Source organism: Halictus rubicundus, chromosome 7, assembly GCF_050948215.1.
Source record: "Halictus rubicundus isolate RS-2024b chromosome 7, iyHalRubi1_principal, whole genome shotgun sequence".
Taxonomy (NCBI): domain Eukaryota; kingdom Metazoa; phylum Arthropoda; class Insecta; order Hymenoptera; family Halictidae; genus Halictus; species Halictus rubicundus.
The window spans coordinates 14796880-14816624 of NC_135155.1; the positions used below are offsets into that span (position 1 = coordinate 14796880).

General features: G+C 37.2%; 4 protein-coding genes across 6 annotated transcripts; 3 read left to right on the plus strand and 1 right to left on the minus strand.

The window, feature by feature from the left end:
* The first annotated feature begins 223 nt into the window (after positions 1–223).
* On the plus strand, positions 224–1204 carry LOC143355677 (coiled-coil domain-containing protein 134). Its single transcript, XM_076790724.1, has 3 exons — positions 224–365; positions 455–664; positions 773–1204. The coding sequence occupies exons 1-3, from the start codon at positions 224–226 to the stop codon at positions 1105–1107; spliced, it is 687 nt and encodes a 228-aa protein (XP_076646839.1). The 3' UTR covers positions 1108–1204.
* A 790-nt stretch (positions 1205–1994) lies between these two features.
* On the plus strand, positions 1995–11697 carry Cda4 (chitin deacetylase Cda4). Of its 2 annotated transcripts, none has more exons than XM_076790756.1 (9): positions 1995–2129; positions 9232–9350; positions 9422–9533; positions 9615–9742; positions 9808–10013; positions 10243–10538; positions 10623–10869; positions 10972–11163; positions 11247–11697. In XM_076790756.1, exons 1-9 carry the CDS (start codon positions 2078–2080, stop codon positions 11347–11349), a joined length of 1455 nt encoding a protein of 484 aa, XP_076646871.1. In that variant the 5' UTR covers positions 1995–2077; the 3' UTR covers positions 11350–11697. The 2 variants fall into 2 exon arrangements, with proteins under 2 accessions (XP_076646871.1, XP_076646872.1); XM_076790757.1 differs by lacking the exon at positions 1995–2129 and adding an exon at positions 4487–5382.
* Positions 11698–11837: 140 nt separating this feature from the next.
* On the minus strand, positions 11838–13352 carry Nd-b14.5b (NADH dehydrogenase (ubiquinone) B14.5 B subunit). Its single transcript, XM_076790766.1, has 3 exons — positions 13046–13352; positions 12056–12202; positions 11838–11980 (listed from the first exon to the last, which is right to left on the minus strand). The coding sequence occupies exons 1-3, from the start codon at positions 13209–13211 to the stop codon at positions 11931–11933; spliced, it is 363 nt and encodes a 120-aa protein (XP_076646881.1). The 5' UTR covers positions 13212–13352; the 3' UTR covers positions 11838–11930.
* Positions 13353–14257: 905 nt separating this feature from the next.
* On the plus strand, positions 14258–19250 carry Smg5 (Smg5 nonsense mediated mRNA decay factor). Of its 2 annotated transcripts, none has more exons than XM_076790728.1 (8): positions 14258–14603; positions 15310–15452; positions 15536–15700; positions 15857–16125; positions 16196–16376; positions 16446–18165; positions 18236–18571; positions 18953–19250. In XM_076790728.1, the coding sequence occupies exons 1-8, from the start codon at positions 14558–14560 to the stop codon at positions 19018–19020; spliced, it is 2928 nt and encodes a 975-aa protein (XP_076646843.1). In that variant the 5' UTR covers positions 14258–14557; the 3' UTR covers positions 19021–19250. The 2 variants fall into 2 exon arrangements, with proteins under 2 accessions (XP_076646843.1, XP_076646842.1); XM_076790727.1 differs by having other exon boundaries at positions 14262–14603; positions 15230–15452.
* The last annotated feature ends 495 nt before the right edge of the window (positions 19251–19745 follow it).

Consider the following 19745-nt stretch of genomic DNA (forward strand, 5'->3'; position numbering starts at 1 on the left):
ACATATTCGATGTCAGAGTTAATAGGTGGCGACAGTGTGTCGTGACCATAGATTCGGAAAACTTGCGGCTTAAATGCCGGTCGAAATTCGGCGAATCGTCCTGTAGGGATGTAAGGATCGTCCTAATTCAAGTACTATTTCTTACCTTGCAACGCGATTAGTATCAAACGGTGTACACCTTTCTATTTTAATTTGTATTCTAAGTGTTTTTCGGGCCGATAAGATGCCACGCGTATTCGTTTATATAGCAGTCGTGTCAGTGTTGACATGCAATGCGCATGCGCAACAAGCTGATCTGATAGCGACGGACCAGCCAATCAACAACGAGGCGGGAAACGGCGAAAGTACGGTTTACGAAGAATTATGTATCCCTTTACGATGTAAATGACGAGACAATTCACAGTTTTCAGATAAATAGATAAATGTCTACGAGTACCTTAACCTTTTCTATTAGTCAGAAAATCATTTAGTTTACAACGAGAAGAGCATGCAAGTGCCATAAAGCGTCTTGAAAGAATAGACAACTATGAGCTTCTTTACAAAATGATTATGGTGCTTGGGGAAAAAATGATCGACGTGATCGAGTCAAGTAAATCGCTGATAGAAGACGGAGACTTTAATCCAGACGATAGATTATTGCCACGAAACGTTACGGTGCAGAGCGGTAAATTCAAATTTGTCTGATGTAGATTCAAACTACGAATACTGAAATTTATGTTAGTATTGTTAATGATTAATTATGTGAATATACAAGTTTTAAATATTTTCACAGCGTTATCCACCGTGTTAGAAAACACTGCTTTATTTGGGGATATCATCCTCCATTTTCCGGAAGTAACTCAGCGGATATTGAAAGCTCAACCAAAATGGAACACGATCTTAACTTGGTCTTTAAAATTCACCAATCGAAGCAGACATTTAGTAGACGAGAAAACGATCGATTTAATTAATTTGGTGACTCAAGAGCTGAATATAACGGACCGTCAACCGGAATATTTTAATCCTTATCGGCGATCAGTCGAGTCTCGAATGGAAAACAAAGGAACAACGAAGACAAAGAAAGAGAAACGGAAGAGAGGACCTCAGATGACCAACATTGAATTATGAATACTTCCTAAATATTTTTTTAAAGTTTTTGGAACGTCAAAATTGATATATTTATTATTTATTTACAGTAATTATAGTTATTAAAAGCATTTAAGAGAATTGTCGTTTAAATTTAATGCTTGATTACAAAATTCTTTTCATTTATTTTTTTAATTTTTATAAGACAGACAGACAAATTTTTATTATTATATCTTATACATACTATATACAACAAAATGTTTCAAACAAAAGTTAATGATTGCACCATTAGGAATTTGAGAAAATACTTCCAATGAGAGGTCAAGGTCACCTTGACTTTTCTTAAATGTCAAACAAAAAGAGTTCACTTCTTTTCTTAAATGAAAAAGAGTGAAGAATAAAAAAAAATAGCAACATTTCAAAGAGAGGGAGAAGAATATATGTTACAGTATGATTGCACGTCGCAAGTTGTGTTCTCTAAACGCCTGTAACTAATTTAATTTTGCGAATTCAGACAAATCCTTTTGTACACATGTTCGAAAACACTTGTACTTAAAGAAAACACGACGAAAATTGCTTTTTCGGAAGGTTCTGGACCAGAATACCTTGAGGCCCAACAGATCATTTGCAAATTCGCAAATAATAGATCGAGCAGGTCGAAAAAATGGACTTTCAGCGGACGTTTCACACGGAACCGCGTGTGTGCTCTAACGCAAATAAAAGCCATGATTTCTCGGCGGTCCGGGACGGTGGTAGAAAGTGGTCAGCCAATGAGCTAAGGAACGGTTCCTCTACCAATGGTAGACTACCATCCGGTTTCCGAGTCCCCATGGCAGAAGGCATAGTCCCCGGTTGCCAGTGCTGCGAGACCAGGTTCACCAAGTGCACTGCCGATGGCAAATCACCGTATCGCAACACGAACCTAATTGATCCGGGTGCCAGTGCCTTGTCAACGTCCAGGGGTCCGTTCCGAAATCAAGAATAGCCTGTTGTCGTTGCTCCCGGTTGAAAGATGATCATACGGAGAAGACAACTGTTGATCTGCGCCGCCCTGATCGTCTCAGGTAGGAAAAGACACACCTGGTGATATTCCCGCTGATGTAGCTGGTGAATCAAGATATCGCGAGATCCAAGAGAGATCGGATTCAACAAAACGAACCCGTTCGTCAAAGTAACACTCTCCTTTTGCTCCTGTCGCCGTCAGGGCCGGCATAAGGCCCTTCCTACGCCCTGGATGTTCTTCAACTTTGTTGCAATCATCTTTTGGAATTTTTCGGGATTCAAAGATATTTTTAAAAATTTTGTAGGATTTTTTGGTTTTACAGAGTTTTGCGAAATTGACCTATTGCTGTTGGTTTGGGGAGACTGATCAATGGCCCGGATAAATCTGTTTCTTTTTTGCTCAGCGTTTTTAAGGACAAACAAATATTTTTGTTCTGGAATTATATGACCTTCTCCATGGTCTTTTCTTTTTAAATTCTTTGTTGACTATGTTTTTTTTTCGCGGAATTTTCGTGGGTGTTACGAGACCTGTTTCATTGTGCATATCATTTTCCAAGACAGAAATACTGTTCTACAATCTTTTCCAAATTTTTTGTGAAATTCTTTTTCTTTTTTGTGTACCATACCTTTGTTCTGGTATTACGATTTTCTCTAAGATTTTTGTGAAATTGTTTGTACTATTTTACATAGAGAATTTTTGTGAATCTGATGCATCTGTTCTTCATCGAGTTTGTCATTTCTGTGGATAGAAGTACATTTTTATTTTAGAATTACGATTTCTTCTAGGACGTTTGTCAAATGGTTTGCAGAACCTGTTTCGAGGGAGTTTTCATGGATCAATATAAATCTGTTGCTATGCACATACAATTTTTGGGTATAGAAAAATATTTTTGTTTTCTAAAGCTAGAATTCTCTTCAGAATTTTTTTGAAATTCTTAATTGTCCATACTTCCTATTGAAATTTTCGTGATTTCATTTTTGTGCGCAGAAAAATAATTTCGTTCTGAAACCACGATCATCTTCGGATTTTTTTTTGTAATATCGTCTGTCGACCTTGCTTTGTTGGCGATTTTTCGTGGGTCTATATAAATCTTGTTCTTTGCATTTGCCATTTTTGTGCGAAGAAGAATAATTTTATTTCGGAACTAAGATTTTTGTGAAATTCTTCGTGGACCACACTTCCTGCTGGAATTTTTACGAGCCCTTGACAACGTGCTTCGAACGCTTCGACAGATATGGCGGCCCCGATCGCGATCTTTCATCGAAGAGAGATTGAGAGAGGAGAAATTGATCCCGGTTTGTTTGACTCGCGGAAGAGACGCGATTATAATTTAACCTTTGAGTTTCCTGTAGCTCGAGGTATGTCGATATTTATAGACCTTCCGGTTCGGCGTCTGTATCATTTGTATACCGGCTCTACCTGTAATGATACCAAGTGATAAAGTATTTAGGTTTACCTGGATCGGTTCATTCGGACTTTCAGATCGGCCAAATGAAATTGCTTGATTTCACTTTTAGAAGAAAGAAAACTGTAGTGAATTAATCCTCCCTAAATAGATCGCAATGATACCGCAACCCGGTGAAAATTACGTGAATTTGCTACCGATCTATGAAATTGCAATTAGATTATAGAGCAATGATGTAATAGACTGATTGATTCAACGACCCCGGCAAAAAGCCGAAGAAAATCAATTTCTCGATTTATCCATGTTTCCGACCGTTTCTTCCCGAGTCTGTCAACGATTCTTTCATCGAAATTTCAGTCTGTGTCTGGAAAAATAGTTATCGATTTAATCAGTGTCCAATCGGAGGACAGAACCGCCTATAAACGTGGGAGTAAAGAAACGGCCTTCTGCAGACATTCTCCTCTATATCCTGATTAGCAATTCCCCAGCGAATTGTTCATTTAGCTCGTTATCCAGCTGCGATCCTGGGAAATGCTGAACCATCCTAGAAAATCGTTATTTATTACTCGCTTAACTTTTACGCGGGACAGGATTTTGCTGTTCTGTTCGCGAAAAATGTTTCGGACCGCTGCCTATCTGCATTTTAAATATTCGCGACGATCTACAGCGTTGATTCTGCTCGTCAACTACATTTTAGCAACGTTAGAAAGTTGCTGGTAGAACAAGAAATATTTTAAGTTTAAAGTTTAAATTAAGACTTCGTGTAAAATAGCTGTGATTGGAAAAGAGCCGTTTGCAAGAATTATACAATTTTGCACTTAGTAACGAACAGAAAGAGAGACAGCAAACATTTATGTTATCACCCAGTTCTATATTGACACTTCATTCACCGGAATAAATACTTTGTGTCATAATTTTCAATGAGATTACAAGATCATGTTACTGGACTTGACTTTCTCATGAACGGAATAAAGACGAAATAATTTCATGAATGAAATAAGAATTTTTAACTTCTTTTAGCTCGACCCCTAACTTACATTCATACTGATCGATAAACAACTTAATTTTTTCTTCCCGATTAGTAGAAAGACCGGAGTTATGGCGACCGCCGACCCATGTTTCCCAAAAGATTACAAAAATATATACATAACTCACGTAATTTTTATTAATTTTACTTGACGAAAATCACGCGTGTACTTCAAATATAAATAAATATGCGAGCAAAATCGTAACGGAAAAGGTTCAATAGTTTTTCTGACAAAAATTTCGAAAAACACAATACCCCCCTAAGCAGTTCTCAGTTATGCATCGTAGAGTTTTACGAAAATATTAAATAGAAACATTTAATAAGCCTAGAGTAAGAGGATTAACAAGTATCTCGAACAAGTGGATTTAAAGAAAACGACGAGTGAAAATTCAAATGGATCCAGCCATGGCTGCCATAAAGGAACCACCAACCACTCGAGCCTTAAAAAATCTACAAATTTGATAGCCGCGAGTCGGTTGCAGAAAATGTCAAGTTCACTTTCGCTTCTTCTTCGCCCGGCTCTCTTTTCGACTCTGTTGCGTTGACACGTGTGCGTATACGTTTTCGTGGAACGAAACCAGTGACTTTTCTCGAGACGTTGAAAGCGCCATTCGATGACGATGGACGCGTCGTAAATAAAGCTGACACAGATAAAACGGAGAAGGAGTCGGAGGAAGGGACTCGAGGGGGCCGTGGCCGGACGACAGTGAAGCCCTCGGTAAATTAGGTCCCGAACGGCGGTTTCACTGGTGTTTACATAAGTTTTCGTCGTTTACGTGTACGGTTGTGTGCGCGCGCGCGCGCCAAGTGTACGTGAGCATGGTACACGGCCGATGGAAACGTTGCACCTGAACGATTTACCGCAACGTCATTGCCAGAGCGGTACCTTCACTTTCCACTTTGCCGCTAAACCGATCATTTCGGCATCCATGCACGGGGAGACTATCAAACGGGTTTCCCGATCTTACATTTTCAAAGTCAAACATTAACTTTCGTTACAAAGTTAATGCAAACGTTCATCGACCAACCACTGCTTTTACAATTGCTCGTGGGCTTGACAAATCTGCTTTCTTTCAATCAGCGATTTTGAAAGTAGAAATATACTTCTGAAATTGCGATTTGCAGAATTTTTGTAAAATTGCTTACTTAGTTTGTTCAATTCCCAACCACCTTGAATTTTTCGTAGCATAATGCACTGGCATGCAGAACTAAAGGAACGCTAAATTATTGATTTAAAACCATCTACTTTTAAAATCCTGCTTGCTTTTTTATATTTTTAGTTATCAAGAACGGAGAAGTTTTGATCGTTTTGCATAATATTCTCAATACAAAAGCACCATTGCAATATGAACAATTGCAAACTAAATAATCTAAGCTGTCGAGTAGTCAAAGTCTTCGGTTTGCAATTCCCTGTAAATATAATTTTTCCAGGGTCCACAACCTTCGACGTTGTTCAACGATAATCGGTTCGTCGGTAGAAACGCGACTACGGTTAGGAAATATATAATTGATCTTATGTAAATGCATTATTGCGTTACACAAATGGCAATTATATTAGTGCTAGAGGTTGTAAAATGATCGTGAAACGTTCGCTTCATCTCGAACGGTTATAAGATCACTGGTAGCGTCTTCCGTGGATACTACTTTCTCCTAGCGACTCATCTACACAGCATTTCAACACGTTCGAGTCTGATCTTCCTAAAGAATTAATTATACTCGAATACCGCAGAGCATCGAACAGTATGAATTTATCGAAGGAAATCAAAACAATAAGCGGTCATTTTCGACCCGAAAGGACCTAGCAATTGTTTTTTAATAATAATGTATGTTTTTTCCCGATAATAACGAACATAACATGCTTTTTTCGAAGAAGACATCAGAGAGCCGATCGCATCCGGTTACGCCCTTTTAGTATATGTCTGGAATAAAAAGTGTGTTTGCAATTACGGATTCCCCTCGTGATCGCAGAACCCGAGTCGTTTTCATAACGTTATGTCGCCATAATGACGGTGTAACCCGTCGAACGACCGAATAATACTATCCCTTCGCAATTTGCATACCTTAAATTCCCACAATCATCATAGGAAAACAAGTCAACCATTTCTCGAGAATGAAATTAACAAATTCCTGATAGCGTCCTCTTACGCGAATCTTCTCCCCGAAACGAGTATAATCTCCGTGGCCATTAAATGAATCGCAGATCCTTATACGTTTACGTGGAAATTTGCAGACTAAAAGAAAACAAGTCCGCATTAATAAGGATTAAGGACGTTTCTATTTTGTTGTTAAGGAATTTCTCGGCTAACGAAGTAAATTCTTCCCTTATCCTGGAATTTAAGAAAATAATCCGACGAAATGGAAGCTTGTTATGCTAATTCGCGTGCTCGTTCGGTTTATGCAAATTCTGTTTATGCAGTTTGTTAATCCGATTGAGATTTTGAATGGCCGAAGAGGAATGTTGCATTTGTGATCTTTGTGTTCAAATCGTTACGATTTTGACACACACAAAATCTACTAAATAAAATTACATAAATTTTTTAAAAATCAATTAGTAAATTAGTAAATTTATTATGCATTTCTGTTTAACTGAGATGCAATTCTACTCCTCTAAATAGCCCTAGGTAAATGTAACCACAGGTAGACCTCAAAGAAGCTCTACAATTTCAAAAAGATTGAAACAGTACTCGGACGTCGTACTTTGAGCGATGGGCGCAGGGTTTTAAAAAATTCCCAAATTTGAGAAAGGCGTTAAAATATATTCAAAAAGACTCACGAACCCTTGCCGTTACTGTCGACGGTGTTTACTCGTTAATCGCAATCGAAAAACACTTTCTATCCGCGCGTTCGCCATTAAACGATTTACGAAATAGATGTCTGCATCTTCCAGGCGTTAGAGAGTCAATGTTTATCCTTGATCTTGAACCGGGCGATCTATATACCCAACGGCATGGCTCTAACACCTCAATCCTTGCTTCCCACAATAAAATTTTTATAGGCATCTGTTTACTTCATAATTAATATACAGTGTGGAAAACTAAAGGATCAAGCATTGTTACGGCAATTAACGGGTTGCCGATACATAATACCAGGAATCGAAAAAGTTATGGAACTTTTTAAAAAATTCTCTTGTAACACATTCAAAAAATGGAATACTTTCCGCCAAAATTGGAAATATAACATTTCGACAATACATTCCCAAAACTTTTCACATCTACTTCCAAAAAATGAAGATACATAGTCCATTTTGTGAGAAGCATCGTGTGGCTCGTTGTAACACACGAAGCCTCAACTTTCACGATTCTGAGTACATTTTTATTTTTATGTCATGTAGCGAGTGGGAAAGTGAAGATACCTTTCTTTTTCGAAAATTCAACTGTCCGTACGGCTATCGAACAGTTTTTTATCACGACTAGAATCATCAGAATGTAAAGACTGATGCCTACCCTTTAAGACAAACTATTAAAATATGTATGATTTTTTTTTGTCGCCATTTTGTTGTATTTTTAATGAAAAACGAGTCACTGTCATGATTTCTAGTCAGAGTTCAATAAATTGTATATCAATGAGGTTGTTGCAAAGGGCAGACTTCAATTTTTAATTCTTTTAATCACGAAAAAATATTTTTCAAAGATTAAATGAACAATAATGAACAACTAAATTAAATACTTGTACAATATAGAATAGATAATACACAGCAGTCGGATGCTGATTTATTAACAGTTCGATCGCAGATGTATTTTTTCGAAACACTTGGACTTTTGTATGCAATAAAGAATTAGTTAATGGAGCTTGAGAGAAATGAATGGTGAACATCTGAATCTCGATTGAATCTTTCATAGCTATCTAATACGTCGCCACGCGTTGGAATTCTGACTACCTCGCTTTCTCGACGGTCTTCTCCTCTCTGATACCCTTGGAATTTCTCACAGGTATTTTCTACATCACACATTTGCAGCTTTCTGTGTACGGTTCCACGTTATACGTAATATTGTTTCATTATACAACGCAAATCTCTAGGTACCATTGATATTAGAAACTAAACGCATAGTTCAATCAATTTTGCCGTTTAGATACTAAAAACATAACAACTTGCCGATGTATAACAATCGAATTGATAATAAAACTAAAAATGTTGTTTCCAAGCTAGAACGATGAAATGGATCTACGCTTTTTCAGGTGTAAAAATTGCAAAAGCTGATGTAATTGCGACTTTCATTGCATAGTGTGCACAAACGAATGAATTATTTAATAATTTTTCGCAAAAGTATCCTCGCAATTCCAGTACTAGTGAAATAAAAAATCTACAATGGATCATTTTGACCCGTTCGGTAACTCTGGCGTTCAAATACGTCTTACAGGGAAGTGAAATCTCATTTGTAATTTCATCAATAAGTTCCAAGATGACTTTCTTCTTCTGACCACTCAAGATTCGCTTTCAACGGGACATAGCTGAAGAAGTGGTAGTAGTCGGGAGAAAGAATGCAACAAAAGTAGAACGTGAATGATCAAGTATTCACTATGCAGAGAGATAAGCTCAACCTTGACCTTTAGCTAGGATTTGATCGTCTTAATCCTCCAAGACTAGGATCGCAAATTTTTAATGTCGTTTATCATCATCAGACTGGTTGAAGAATAGAGAATCCTAATTTTCATTTTATCAAAGGATATAAAAATGCTACACCTTATAATAAATAAGAATTGAAATCTCAAGGGATATAATTTGGTTCGCAGTATTTGGCCAAAAAGGTACCAAGAAGGATGAGGAGAAGAAAGATGAAGAGTTCAGATGCCCCGAAGGCCAAGGCAATGGTAACTTCGCGGACCCGGCGACGTGTAGAAGATTTTACCAGGTAACAAATCAGAAGATTAGACAGCCAAAAACCTAAATCATTAAGATGTACTAAAATCATTTGTGCAACAGTGTGTCGATGGATACCCGTACTTAAACAGATGTCCATCAGGGCTACACTTCGACGACATCAGTAAATTCTGCACGTTTAAAAACGAAGCTCGCTGCGGTCCCATTGCTACAAGTAATTATCTTCTCGAGCAACAATCATCGATCCTATCTCCTTCTAGTAATTTTGAATCAATATAGACTCTCCGAATTTCAGCTCCAGCACCAGTGACTGAACCACCAACTGATTTAGCAGAAAGATGCGACACTTCGAACTGTCAGTTACCATACTGCTACTGTTCAAGAGACGGCACCATAATTCCTGGTGGCCTTCAACCCGACGAGGTACCTTGCTTTCTACTTTTGGAAAGATTATCATTCGATGCGTTTCTCATAGACTTTCATTCCAGACTCCCCAACTAATCCTAATGACTTTCGACGGAGCAATAAATCACAACAACTTCGACCACTACCAAAAGATATTCGCCACTGATCGACTGAATCCAAACAATTGCCCATTGAAAGGCACTTTCTTCATCTCGCATGAGTATTGTAATTACAATATGGTCCAGAGTCTTGCTCACGATGGACATGAAATTGCGACTGAAACCATATCGTAAGTGTTATATGTATTAGGTTGTTGCACATGAAATGTCCGATTTTCAATCATGACGTTGAAGAAACATTACTTTCTTCGAAGTAAAACTTATTGATCATGGTAGACGTTATTACATTCAATATATTTCTGCCAACGAATTAGAAGTTTATTGAGTGTGTGATTGTAACAGAGTTAGTGGGACACCCTTTATCTAATAAATAGCATAAAATAAACATTGATTGTCCAGATTGCAAAAAGGACTGGAAGATAAAGGATACGAAGAATGGGTTGGAGAGATGATAGGAATGCGAGAGATACTCAAGCACTTTAGCAACATCTCGACGAGCGAGGTTGTAGGTATGAGGGCTCCGTATTTGAAACCAGGTAGAAACACCCAGTACAAGGTGCTGGAAGACTTTGGATACATATACGACAGCAGCATTGGTATTTCTCCGTTGAAAGTACCGATTTGGCCTTACACTCTCGATTACAAGATACCTCACGAATGTAAAGCAGGCACATGTCCCACTAAATCGTTCCCAGGTATTTAATCACTTTTCTTCTCGTGAGATCGAATGTAAGTGTGAACAAGTTTCTTCTAATCTTTGCTGATTTCCTTTTTCCCAGGTGTATGGGAACTGCCGTTAAATGCTCACTATGTTGAAAGCTACGAAGGAGGACATTGTCCTTACTTGGATCAGTGCGTACTTCATAATCATGATCCCGAAGAGGTTTTCGAATGGTTGCAAGAAGATTTCAATCGATACTACGAACAAAACAGAGCACCGTACATGATGCCTTTCCACACAAATTGGTTCCAGATAAAGGAATTGGAACGAGGATTGGCGAAGTTTCTCGACTGGGCAGTGACATTGTAAGCTAAAAATGGTTTTAGCTGTAAATATTCAACACCATTCAAAATATGAACGACTTGTAAATTTGATTTATAAAACTCGCTTATGCTATACATTTACAGACCCGATGTGTACTTTGTGACAGCCACGCAAGCGCTCACATGGATTACCGATCCAAAACCAATTAAATCTCTTAATAATTTCGAAGGATGGTCGTGTAAAAAGAAAGAAAATCTTCCTGGACCACCGTGTAATAACGCAAATAAGTGTGCTTTAGACTTCAAGCCTACAGAATCAAACTTTACTACGACTAGGTCAGTAGCTGTTGGTACACAAAAGATTTAATACTTTTGAATGGTAGTAATAATAATAATAACAATAACAAATTTGTTCACAGGTATTTGGAAACGTGCAGGGAATGTCCCAACAAATATCCCTGGCTGGGAGATTCTAAAGGAACTGGACTATACAATGATAATTATAATCCTGAAAAAAAATAGAAACTTTTATAAGTGTAATAGGATGATTATTAGAGAGAGTTCAACTAATTTTCATTGATTTTTGTCTACGTACGTGATACGTAAAATAGATTCGGACTCTTTAACTTAACCAGTCTTTCGAATAGAATTCGATAGAACTTTAATGAATGAAAACAGTTCTTATAAAAAAATGATACAAAAATATTTTGTTACCTTTACTTTCTCTGAAACTTTGTGTAATTACTAGTTTTGCTATGTGTAATTTTCCATTCTCTTTTTGTATAGTGATTTTGTGACTTTCTGCAGTAAAATAACTGTTTTTTTCATCCATAAAATAATTATCACTCGCTGTTTATGAAATAATACGTACCTAAATATGATTAGATTCTGCAGGGTGAAAAATATAATTAAATTACCAATTTTCCCAGGTAATAGATCGTTTTCGTGTAACCTAGAAAGTTACAATGGATTCATAATATAGGATTATACAACATAAGAATACAACGTACTCTTGTAAGGCATAACAATCATCTCTATATTTAAATTTCATATTTACTATCATATGGAAATATTGTACAGTTTTAGAAGAGTATTACAATTGTTTAACGAATTGGTACCCATGGTTCAAATATATCTTTAAACTGTTTATTTTCTAAAACAATAAATGGAATTGATTAGATTAAAATAGGTGGCAACAGATATAATTTCTTAGTTCGAAATAATATACCTGGCTCAGGAAATCTTTCTGGATACGTTTTGATATAGTCTACGATTCTTGCATCCCTTTTAGCACGAGTCCTCCGTACCGCATTTGTTGCTAGAAGTGCACAAAAAGTGGCTGGCAACGAGAAGTAAATACACGATTGTGGAAAACCTAATCAAATAAAAGAATCTAATTACTTACACGAATAAGAAAATAACGAGTAGTCACTGAAAGACGAAATAGGTAATCTGTCAACACATTGTATACGGGTCACGAGATATCTTGTTTTAATGCTTTCTTACACGTGCTTATCGATGACTCGGTGAATTAAAAATAATTTGACCTATAGTTAAAATGTAAAAATATCTACATAATAAACAAATATACAAAAAATATATAGTAATATTTAAGAATTTCTAAATGTGAATTAAAAAAGTGCTTGTATACATTATACTAAGTTTTTCGGAGTGCTGAAAAATACGCAGGCTCTGGAAGCACACTGGCTATAGCGTCAGAGTAAAGTAAGAGTTAACCATTTCACTGTTAAGCCCTTGTTGTATCATGCAGATACCAATAATGTACGTGTCATTGAGCCCACGAGGACGAAAACTAGTCAGAATCAATTTGCATCATTAGAGACAGGTTTCAACAATGTTTATGCTTTTGTTATTAATTCTAAGAATGTATAGGAAGCACAAAAGTCTAGGACTTCCTACTATAGAGGGCGTCAGTTCTACTTTGAATTGGAATTTGGAAGAGTGGTATTCCCTAAAATGTACAACAAAATTAACTTTCTGTAGATTTCGTGCTGCTTAGAATCGTTTCCAACATAAAAAAAAAATACGAATGTTTTTCCACAACGGTAGGGTTAACAAATTTATGTTACAACGACGTATTTATAGTGTTCCTGACACCGCTGTCAATTCATTTTCTTAGACGTTCACATTATATAATCAGAGCCACTGTTAGGATAGAGCTACGTGTATCAAATGAATATGTTGCTGATAAACTTACCGCTATACAAAGGAATATTACGCCATGCATTGTAAAGTACTGGTGAAGCGAATAGAGCAGCTATTATACCTATGTCTCCCCTGTATTTTTGGAGAAACGACGGTTTGTAATGGGTCTTGTCTGTCATTATATCAATCGCCCATTGTATCGAACTTTCGTCACCCATATTACTTACTATGTATTATAATATATTATTAACACAAAATAATATATTCACACCGGTAAATATCAACTGTCGATTCTTCTTTGCTACGAATGCCTATACAAGCGCAAGGCTCACTGCGCTATTGGTCATCAGGCTTGCCAGAAGCATGGAAAACATGGATCAACCATTAGCAAGCAGTAGGAATACAAGAGGCGACACTCCTGGCGGTGCCTTTGATGTCGGGTCGACCGACTGTCCCTTTAAATTGGTTGTATCAGCAAATGGGAAGTTTAAATCCTTAAATCGAAATCTTATTCGTGTCAATGTCTAAAAATTAAAAATCTATGTGTGCTAATTTATGCTATATTTATTAACATTAGTTTTCGAAGTATTTACATTAATTTTACAAGATTGTAAAGTTGAAAAAGAAGAAAGATAATAAAGTGATAAAACAGTATAGAATATATGTTTTGCCATCGGCAAAAAATAGGGATTCTCTTTGACGGTACCCGAGAGGAGCAAGCTAGTGATGGGCATTATCGACTAAATTCAACTATCGACTAATTACTATTTAGTTACTAAATACTATCGAATATTTAGTCGATAGTTTTTAGTCGACTGAAATTTCGTTTTAGTGGTTACGTCTAGATTGCGGGCTATAGTCTATGCATACGTATATCACATATATAGTTTATATCGCATAAATAGCAATAAGATTTTAACATCTAATATGAATTAAAGTATTGAAATACCTATTGCATATTTCATTACTTGCATATTTGCACGTCCTGTCATAATCATGTATTTCCAACCTTTTCGTTTCATCGTGCGACACTGACATTTGAAATTTCAAGATGGCGACGTGTAAAACAGTCGACTGAAAATAGTAACCCAACCACTACTGTATTCAGTCGATAGTTTAAAAAATCAGTCGACTGAAAATAGTAGTTGGCTACTATCGATTTAGTCGATAGTTTTTAGTCGATGGTGCCCATCACTAGAGCAAGCTCATCTCTTTACAGTACTCAGCAGAGAGAAGCTCCTCTCTGTTCTCAGCTACAGATTCGACTCACGTTGAGCAGACTGTATTTATGGTGTGAAAATGCACTGTTTGGTAACACTGTTGGCAAAAATTTCTGTGTAGAGCAGCCAGGAAATTGCGTATCTGTGTAAGTACGCGTAATTGTAGTGAGTTTCGCAGTTCCGTGGGAGGTTTCTGGAGCCAGGCGAGAGCGAATGTCGAATTTTCTTATTGTGGGACGGAGGTGCGCGTGTCAGGAGACCGCGGGAAAATGAATAATGACGAAGCAACGAGGAAGTGAAGAATGATCGAAGCAAAATGAGGAGAACGTATAACACTGCAGCAGATGTCGGATCGACGGACTGCCTCGAGCAGACTAGGCGTTTACACAAGTAATATTAAAACACGCGTGGAAAGAACAGTTCTTTTCTGTTCGCGTGCACATGCTGCTGGTTCTATTCGCAAAAATGTCCTTTTTCGGGTATTATTTAGGTCCTATTCGACTCTCACCTTCTGCAAACATAACCTATATCATTCGTGCTCTATGATGTATTATTGGCGCGCTTTTGTAACGCAATCCTTCTTTCGTTTCGTCTAGGAAATTTTCCGATTGAGCAACCACGTTATCAGCGTGTAATTTTTCACCACTTTGGTTCATCCTTGCGAATATTTCTAAGAAAATCCATTCTGGATACATGGAAAATTCGTATATATAGATAATAAGCACGTATATTGCGGAAAAGATATGATTATTTTGTTAGTACACTTTTAGATGTCTCTTTTGCTTTAATCAATGTCTATTTTTAACTTTTGTTTGCAACAAACATGGATACATGTACATTTTCTTCGATGTGATCGATAAATAATTATAAACATATTTCGAAGCTTAGGTTGGCTTTTTCGATGTTGCGTATTCTTGGAAATCTGCGATAATTTCTAAGAGATTAACTAATTATGAAATAAAAATGTGCGTGATAAATTTGTCGTAATATAAAACATGAAAATATTTGATTGATAGGGGTATAACAGATATTGCCAAAAGATTAGATGAACAAAAGAACCGTGCACTAACAATAACAGATTTATTTACCCCTTCAGGGGAAACACTACGGGTGAAGCTTAAAGATTATTGCATAAGATTAGAAACTAAAGATCCTGTTGGGTATGCACGTAAAACTGAGGAATTATTATGGAGAAAAGCATTCTATGACATTGTCTATGCTGCTAAAAAGTTACGCAAGGTAATTATTTTGGTAGAAAGGTTATGTAGGAACATTGGTGTGTTTGCATCAAAATTTATAATAATTTGATGCTGTAATTACAGGGCAACGTATGGAACGAAACGGAGAAGGCAGTGTTATCTGTTCACTTGGCGGTAGGAGTCGGGTTTTACCATCATTTGATATTGAAACTGCAGTTAGAATACGGTTTGGATCTAGTTGGTGCTATTGATTTTGCATTTACGCAAAATGAAACTGGATCGTCTACTGTATGCACACTTTTACACTTTTATACTAGGTTAGTGCAAAAGTTCATGCCTGATTTCGTATTAAAATGCAACAAAAGAATCGGGCACAAACTTTTGTACTGACCTAATACATATAAACTGATTTATCTAATCTAATTTATTTTTCTGTGTATTAAGACGAAAAATAAAATGACCCAAAACAAGGTTCATACCGAAGAAGTGAAGCAGTGTGTTACTCGTCTAATCCATAGGAGTCTGGTATGCCTTGGGGATTTAGCTAGGTACAAATTAGAATTAGATCCATACTGGAATCCAATGATAGCGAAGAGATATTACAAAATGGCTATAGCAATCGATCCAAATATTGGGATGCCACACAACCAATTGGGCACTATAGCGGGAAATCAAAATTATGGCCTTGATGCAGTGTACCACTACATCAGATGGTTAGAAAATTTTTTATTAGATAAATAAATGTTTTGTAATATGAGGCTAATTGTAAGAATTACTTTGCAGTGTTCTATGTACCGAACCGTTTGAAGGAGCAGAGGGAAATTTGAAACGGGCAATAGTTACTTACTCTATTTGCACTGACGAAAAGTTCCCAACGCACATATGTATATCAAGATTGTTTTCTTTATTACAGTTATGGGATTATGATATTCCGAATTCTGAGAGAATAAATCAGGAATGTCAAGTACGTAATAACTAGTATAAATAACTCAATTCCTTTTATAATCGATTACATGTATCATTTCTGCCATAGGATCTTCTAACTAGCATCGAAACTTGTTTGAGTACCGAACAGCCCGATTTGAACGTCACGAGTTATAATAAAAATGAAACTAGTATCGAGTCGTACCTTCAAAGTGGTAAAACCGAGCAAACAAAGTACCTAACGGACGACATGATATTTAAAATAGTGGCAATATGCCTGATGTCCATTTCGAGACTAAAAAGCAAAGAATCTAGCGAGGTTCAGGGAGTCGTAGCTATAACTTTAGCGATAATGTCCCAGTTGATGCAGTTCACGATAACAAGATTGCAAGAATCATTCATAGACGTACCGTTATCCAATATAGAAGAAGTTCTACAATCCAATGACCTATCAACGCAAAATGAATGCAACAATAAATCCGTCGAAGAAAAGAATAACACGGTAAAACAACAAAAGTCACAGTTAACTGAGAACGCTAAAGTAATTGCCGAAAATGAGAAAAAAGTTTCGTCGAAGCAAAAGCGTACTGAAAACAATGGGGATATTCAAAATGGTCCTCGAAAAACTCGCGAAAAAACGAAGAGTTTGCTGACCAAACTCCGACGTCGAAAACGGAGGAACAGCAGCGATTCGGACGCGAGTGATGGCGATCAGGCAACTATGGAGTCCTCGAGCGATGAGGTCAACTCGGATATCTCTGAGACAGAGGAGGACGTTTTAAGCGAGGGAAACGCTTTATCGGATGATGCGTTGTCCGAAGACGGTTCTGACGAAGAGAGCTCGCGTTTACGAGTGAAACAAGAAAACTCGGATAAGCCTAAAGCCAAAAAAATGAACGGACACGTGGAATCTGCGACGAAGCCTGACAAAACGGTAACAGAGGATCGCGCGGATAACGGTGAGCATGCGTCCGACGATCAAACGGACAAAAAACCTGACGACAAAGATTCTACAATTAATTCTGCAGAAACGAGTAATTCCAACAATGCCGTAGATGATGGCAACGGATCGTCAGATAGAATAATATACGTTGCTCAATTGAAGAAACAGAATTTAAAGCCGGACCAGGTGCTGAACATTTTAATGAAAAAGGACATACTGGCGTCCATTAAAATATGTTGCGACTGGTTGAGAAGCAACCCGGACATCATAAAGATATGTGGGAAAAGCTCGCGGATCTTACTGAAACGCGTCACGATTTTATTAAATTTAATCAACATAGATGCGAACGAAATACTGAAAACGTGTAAGGAAGACAGCACGATATTATCGAGCGTGGAAAAATTGAAGGAGTATGTTAAAGTTGTTCCATTACCGGAGGATGTAGATTTGAGAGGATTGAATATACTGGAGGAGGCTCATAAATCGCTCAATTGGAAAATATTGTACAAGAAGAAGATGAGCAAACGAGAGGAAGTGTTGTTGCGGGCGTTGAAGTTGGTAGAGTTCGGACACTACCTTCATTCTGTAGAGGATGCAGGTGTCAAGTACGAACAGACTAAGCAGATGTTCGTAACTGTTGAATTGAACTCTACCAGTACAGTAAAAGACACCAAGGAAACGGACATGGATCACTCGCGGGGAAAGTTGATGAGACACATGGGGAAGTTATGGTTGAAAGCAGAGGTTTGCGCGTTGGAAAGTCGTTTGAGGTCCAAGTTGATGTCAGCTTACTTGGTTCCCGACCACGAAGCTTTATCCAAGCACACACCTGCTCTAAAACGATTGGTGTACACCAAGAAATTCATCATTGTGATTCCTAGCGTTGGTCAGTAAGGTTGAAATCAAGCATGTATTCTTATTGTTAAGATGTTTGTTGATATACGTTTCACTTTCAGTTGTATCCGCGTTGGACGAGGTGAAGCGCGTCTGCGGTCGAGCAAGAGAAGCAACGCGCTGGTTGGAAGGTCAATTAAAACGCGGTTCAAGATTCCTAAGGGCTCAAAGACCGCACGAGCGTCTACCCCTGCCATACATAAAGGGTCCAAGGCCGAAAGACAAAGAAGCCTGGCTGTTTTTCCAAATCATAGAGTGCTGTCATTACCTTACCCAACAGATGAAAATTGGCATGACCAATGACATGGAAACGCCAGTCGTGACTTTACTAACCGGCTGCAGCCCAGATGATAAAAGGACTCTTACCTTCAGTCCCGAAGGTTTAGCGAAAAGCGCAGGTAGCAAAATCGATTTTTTAAAAATTCTAGTCTTAAAATTTTTAAATTTGTATTGAAGCTATCAGATGACCACGTTTATATTATTATGGTAGATGCGTCTTATTATATTTATTAATGTCTATTTTTGTCAGATTTTTCGGATTAGAAAAACATGTTTAAAAACATTGAAAATCTCCAAAAATTCGAAAAATGCATATTTCTCATAGAAGTTGCATAACCCGAAAAATCTGGAAAAATACAGATATTGGTACTATAAATCTGGAAAATTTTACTGGGGTCTTGAGAAACCTTACGGTCCCATTGCGGGTTTCGTAATGTCAATAAAAATGTTATCAGAGATGAAAAATAAGGATTATCTGAATTGATTGCGTTCGGTTTCAGGTGTCAATATCGAGTATATCGAGACATTTCAAACAAAATGGAAGGCATCGAGCAAGAGTCATGGTTGAGCATGCTGGGCTAACGAAGATGATATCATCTACTGCTTCCTCATACCGAAGTGAAAGTAAGAGACTTGGCCCTTCTTGGGAGCTGCGAACACGGTCGGCTGTAAGGGCGAGTCTGAAAGGGCTGGAAACCCAAAAAGAAAAATCGGCGGTTCTCCTGCGACAAACCAAAATGGAATTAATATCTTTTCCATGGAAGAATTCTAAATAATAAATTGGTTTCCTTTTAACAACTCATTGCCTTCTACGTTTTAACAATTTATATCGGGTCGTGTAATATCGAGTCTCAGACTTCTAATTATTCCTAACTTGATCACTCAAATGATTCATTGGAAATTAACAAATTTTGTTTCTTCGCGTTATCCTACAGTTTATACAGTTCTTTATCAATTATCATTGTCTTTTTTTTTAACTTTTGGATGCCGGTAATATGTATAAAGATTTTGTTAATGGTGTCGATCAAAGAAATAAGGGTAAAAGAATAATGAGAATTGATGAATAATTATCTTCAAAATTCGATTCATTTGAACGTTCAAATTTCGAATGATTAAAAATCCGACATTTTGTATTACATGACCTACTGTTTAATAAAAAATATATTTCAATAAAACTAAACGCACCATTCGACATGTTTACAACACAAAAATAATTCTTTAGGAGAAAAAAAAAACAGGGACAATTCGAACGAATTTATTTATCATTGAAACTTACGTTCAAAAATACAATTA